General features: G+C 42.3%; 1 protein-coding gene across 1 annotated transcript in view; it reads left to right on the top strand.

The window, feature by feature from the left end:
- Nucleotides 1–1,854: 1,854 nt before the first annotated feature.
- LOC308583308 (uncharacterized protein) overlaps nucleotides 1,855–6,000 on the top strand; it is a gene marked incomplete at its 5' end in the record, with an annotated part of 116,051 nt that continues 111,905 nt past the window's right edge. Inside the window, one exon of the mRNA XM_081187120.1 lies at nucleotides 1,855–1,923. Within this exon, the coding sequence (XP_081043246.1) occupies nucleotides 1,855–1,923 (69 nt within the window). The remainder of the gene's footprint in view (nucleotides 1,924–6,000) is intronic.

Raw genomic sequence — 6,000 nt, 5'->3', positions numbered from 1 at the left:
AAAAGGAGGTTGTGGTTACCATAGCTGACCTCCCACTGCTAGGCCCAACTCTCTTGCGGTATTTATTTCAAGCTTTCTTAGCTCTCGTACCTGGAGTGGGAAGGGCCAGTCCGGAGTTTTAACTGGCATATTTTAAAAGTCTTGTCTATTATGTAGTATTTATGAGAGGAAGTAGAGTTGGACATTCCTGCTGCCCGTACGGTGTAAGAACACTATGTACCTTTTGCCACTAGAACATGTAAATGCAGACGGTTATTTAACAGAAGACACACATACCTCATGCCTTTACATCTGAAGGGAGATGCCAGAGGAATGTAAACTTTTATTTGGAGCAAGCCTTCAGGTGGAGGATTGCCATATGCCACACAAGGAAATTCCAGCCTACCCTCTAAAAAATATACTGGGGAGGAAAACTATGAATAGAAAGTTTGTACAGTGTAATGAACATGGAGCAAGTACATCACTAGGGATTGGATGGTGGCATGCAAGACTGAAAACACATACTTTGGATCACATCATGTTTTCAAAATTATACCGAGAAGACAACAAACAAACATTTTAATGTGTCATTGAAGTGTCTGAAATACCTTCAGGGAAGAGGCATTTTATTGTCTGGGGGGAAAAAATTCTTCAAGCATTTCAGAACATAGTGGATGGCTTTTCATAAAGGAATAACCCCCCGCCCTCCGTTAGAATTGTGTTGTGTTGCCCACTCATGGAAACAAACCACATTTTCTCTGAAATGTAACAACTGAGCTGGTTTCATGATTGTAGGCTGAACCATTAATAAACCTTTGGTAAACTTATAGCAATATTCTCCTTTGGTATACTGTCAAGATGTAGAATCTAACCTTTCTGTACATCCTTCACAACTGAATGCTGAGATCAAATTTTGAATTAAAATTGAAAGATTTCATTCACATTTTGAATGTTTAGAATTAATTGCTTCTCTCAGCAAAATGCATTTAAGTATCTTGTTACACAGACCTTGCTTGCTATCAATCATCTCTTGTTGGTATTTTAGAAACAATGAATATGGACTGGTGGCAACCCATCCTGGCTAAGCTCTACACCTATATAAATAATATAGCTCAAATGCCAGCTGGTTGGAAATTGAACATCATCGTGCCAATCTACAAAAAAGGAGATAAAACCCTCCCCCAAAACTACCGCCCCATTAGCTTGCTGGATATCCCCTCCAAACTCTATGCTCACCATCTGCTCACCAAAATAACAATGCAATGCTTCTCTGAAAGCCAATTCAAACATTTCACCTTCCCACAAGTAGACCACAATACCTTTGACCACCACTGCCAAAAGAAAACTTTCCATAAGACCATCCCCCATATAGGCTATAACATTTGAAAACTGCTCACAGTTTAACTGCTGTTGCTGGTGTAAAGGCAGCTCTTGTAGTTGGGACCATCCCATGGGGATACTGATTCCAGACATTCTGGCCTTTCAGTAGGTCACCACCATGCATAAACATTTTTGGGAGCTTCTGTGGTGAGGGATTGTAGCCTTTGAATTGGTCTTCAAATAATATCATTTGACAAGTTCCCTCATCTGAGCAGCCAATCAAATCTGCTAACAGGTCATAGATATTATCCCGAGCAAAAGAATTGTACTAAAACTGAACTTCCAGAAGAAGAATATCATGACCTGCTGACAGAACAATCACCTCAGATAATTCCCTTTGACGTGAAACTAGGTCAGTTTTCTGGGAACTGTGCTCCCAGAATGAAACTGTGCCATCCCAGTCATTGGTAAGCAGGCGTAAATCATTTGCTTTGCAGCTGCTGTACTTGAAGGAATGCTGCTTTTGTGTTTCCCATACATTTATTATTACTTGATATGTATTCCCCCTCAGAAACATATGGGATTCCTGAAGATGATCCAGAATCTCTGACATTGCCTATACAGGTCTGTCCAATTGCAGTTTTATCATTCTGTATGTGGGGGTGGTTCGTGTTTGAGCATATTTCTCTAACTACAGATGGTAGTGATTCAAAATATAAGCCAGCTGATTAACATTTTACACATGTACCACACGTTGTTTGATTTTTGCAGAAATGTTGTGTGTATATGGTAGCTGTTAGAAAATACACTAAACAAGAAAATCAGCAGCACAACTGACCATTCCAGATGCCTTGGTTCAGTGGCTGGAATGGTGATAGGTACCAAGGAGGAGGTGCAAAATGGAGGCAGGCTGGCAGGGAACTGGTCCAAAGGAGGAAAAAGACAGCTTGATAGTCTTCCACATTCTTTTAATAAACTGCCTATGTTCAGCTACAGCAGGCAAGGAAGCACTGGCACAGGGGCTGATTTATTTTGACTGCACCCTATTTTATGGTCTTACTATTTGCATGTTATTGATTGTTTTAATGTTTTGAATTGCGTATTTACATACTTGCATAGTACAGTGGTACCTCGGGTTACATACACTTCGGGTTACATACGGTTCAGGTTACAGACTCTGCTAACCCAGAAATATTGCCTCGGGTTAAGAACTTTGCTTCAGGATGAGAACAGAAATCGTGCTATGGCGGCGCAGTGGCAGTGGGAGGCCCCATTAGCTAAAGTGATGCTTCAGGTTAAGAACAGTTTCAGGTTAAGAACAGACCTCCAGAATGAATTAAGTTCTTAACCCGAGGTACCACTGCACGTGGTTTAGTTTACCTGCTTATCTTTGCTGCCTTGTGAGGATTCCCGCCCCGCCCCAAAATAGGATATAAATTTATTAAACCAATAAAATAAAAGGTATCTTCTAATTTCAATAAGCAATGCAACTAACCATGCCTGAGAGTATTCCGATCTGTACTGTTAGCACCCAAGCTTGAACTGCTTATGGTTCCTTCCTTCAGAAAGCGGCCCTGTGGTGCAGAGAGTAAGGAATCTCCATCTGGCAGTTGAATGGGCTCTTCTGCTTCAAGTCTCATGATGCCTAACACCATGACCCTTATGGGATAAATTAACAAATACTCATAAAGGAACATAAGAGCCATATTGGACCCTTGAAACAAGGGAGAAAAAGTGCTTCTTCTGTTTGTGTAGGAGGTCTACAGCTGATCCACCTTTCTTTCTTCACGTGGACATATGTGCACAGTCTCTTTTAGCTCTGGAATCACCCTGGAGGGGAGATGAAGAAGCTCCAGTTTCAGAATTCTGAAACAAGCAATGGAAGACTAAATGTAACTTGCTTGTTGTTCTTCTCTGCAGCACCTCCCCACCACACCCCAATGTCTTTAGAATATCTAGAGCCACTCGGGCTTTGGCACTGCACACTTTTCTTGGTCACTTTAGAAATAATAATCAGTTTGAATGCCATTTCCCTGGTCCCAGATTCTGCCAATTAACTCGCTGTGATTCTTTTTTTAACATCAGCCACAAATATTTAAAGCTTCCGAGATTTCCCCTTGTAAATAATCCGACCCTCATTTTCAGTCGCCGCCTCTCACTCCGTGTACACACAGGAGGAGGAGACAAGGACATGCTGTGGTTGCCAGGATTCAGGGTTTGCTGTGAAATTTTAACATTCTGTTGTGAGCCATGTTGATATGCCGCATGTGCATAAGTCAGGTGGCACTGGTAACAACCTGAACTATTTCACTTGCCTCTGCAAGTGACGCATATGCATTGTACACAACATTTTAAAAAAATGTATAGATTGGAGTACAGCTCATAGTACTGTAGGACTGTTTGATCACATGCTCATTTGAGGAATGCAAAAAGCTGAAACTAAACCAAGGCATAACCTGACCATCTTTAATGCACTGAAACATATTTGAAGCATTTTGGCCCAGCAGCTAGAAGCTCAACCTTTTTAACACTGATTGTCCCATCAACATCTGTCTTTTAAAAAAAACAAAACTCTCTAACTCACTCTCTCTTTCTCTCTCTCTCTCTCTCTCTCTCTCTCTCTCTCTCTCTCTCTCTCCCATACCTTAATCTAATATCTACAATTTGCATATCACATGCTAGCTTTACAACAGCTTCCTGTCTATTAAAGCTTTAATTGGGAATTCTTCAGTAGTGTCACTGTTAGAAACAGTGGGCAACAGCCCCAGAAAGCATAACTTCCAAATAGGGACGGCTAAGGATGGATAAGGTGAGTTGGGGACTGCTAGCACTGGAAGCTGAAATCTGTTTATCCACGAGCTTGGTACCAGTTCACATGGCTTGCATTTCAGCTTCCCACATCGCCATGGCTAGGCAAGTTATCTTGGCTTGGACAAATGGTGCTCTGTCATTTTTTTGGAACTAGTGCATCTTCAGAGAGCAAATGCTGCCAAACAGGACAGTGTCCCATCAAATTCCATTTCATCTCCTAGATTATAGTGATCTTATTGAGGAGTGCATTTTGCCATGCCAGAAAGAAATTTAGGCATTCACTGACTGGCCACTAGAGTGTTTTTGTGTTTGGGGGATAGTTCTTCCTTTCCCCTACTCTTCTTCACCAGCTCCACTGCTTTTTAGGACAGCAAGACAATTGGCAGAAGAATATTTTCATAAACACCCTTTTCCAGACACTCATCCATCTCTGGAAAATAGTTGTGAAGCGGGCACATCAGACCCACACCTTACACACAGAGAGAGAGACAGAGAGAGAGAGAGAGAGAGAGAGAGAGAGAGAGAGAGAGAGAGAGAGAGCGCAATGCTCAAAGGGCAGCTTGTTTCTCTCCTCATGGGATGCAATTTCTATTCACACTGACAGTTTACAGATTACTTGTGGTTTACTGCTGCCATGCCTCTTCTTGTTGTTAGGTAGCATCATTAGCACTGGAAGAAACGGACAGTAGCTTTTTGCTCTTTGTCCTGGAAACTCTGAAAGATGCAGTCTTGAGAATTCTAGCATTTACTGCTTGAAATTGTTGTGAACTCCCTTTTCAAAAGCAGAGTCCTTCTGACTTCCTCACCCAAAGCAAGGAATTGTGGGGTACTTCTTCTTCAGCATGGGAGTTTAAGCATAACACAAAGAATCTGATCTCTGTGAGACAAGGGGGTTAAGTGGCTCCCAGTGGTACACTGAAGTAGATCAGACTGTCGTAAGGGAGGCCTGTGGCAACAGTCAGATAGAGTCTCAGCGGACGATGGGCTAAGTGAATGCATGAATCTGTGTGTTTTAATTGTCCTATGGGGAAGGGAAGGGTTGCAGAGGATTGTAGAATGAAGCTTGCATGCCACGCAATGGCAAGGGCACTGTTTGCAGTGGGAGGATGCTTACTACAGCATGACTTATGCTTACTACAGCATGCCTTATATGTGTCACAAAATTCATCAGTTCGTCCTTAACTGAAGTTTGTACAGATATAGGCTTGGATCCTAAGATAAGTATATGGAAGAAAGTTCATGGAAAGAAGGGGGGGGGAATCCTAAACCACCCCCACTACCTCTAAGCTGCCTGTGCCCCCTTAAAAGCCTCTCCAGAGGATATGGGGTTCACCCTGGACTCTATAATTGGCATGGGGCTTGCTGGGGGAGAGGGAATTACCAAAATGGGGGGGCTCTGTTCAGATTTGGGGATTGCACCCCATCCTACACTGTATATAGGACAGCACACCCAACCATGCAGAATTTTCAGGAGGCACAAGGAGAGAAGATGGTGGGAATGTTCTTTCCATGAATTTCATTCTGTTCACTTATTTTTGAAGCTGAGCCATAATAAACAGCTGGGAAGGGAAAGCAAGGGGACACAGGTGAAACACAGGGATAAGAGGGGCTGGGGGCTGTTTCGATTTGCATGTAACTGTCCCTAAGGGTATGCTTGCACAGGTTTAGTTTGCACATAATACCAAGCCATAGTTTATTAGAGGTACTCTTAAAAGTGTAGCAAATTGTCCATGTCTTGGTTTAGTTGTAATAAGATTTAGCATCACTGGAGGGTCACTACTGGGATTTTCTGACCCAGGAAGCAAAATAGTCTTTTCCCCATCTCTTGTAGCTTTAACAGCATATTCCAAAGTATCCCTACTGATTTCTGTGGGTTTGTTTAAAGCAAGC

Source organism: Podarcis bocagei (assembly GCF_964188305.1).
Source record: "Podarcis bocagei genome assembly, chromosome: 3".
NCBI classification, from domain to species: Eukaryota; Metazoa; Chordata; class Lepidosauria; order Squamata; family Lacertidae; genus Podarcis; species Podarcis bocagei.
Note: the sequence above shows the minus strand (reverse complement) of the source record. Positions and strands in the feature narration are given on the sequence as shown.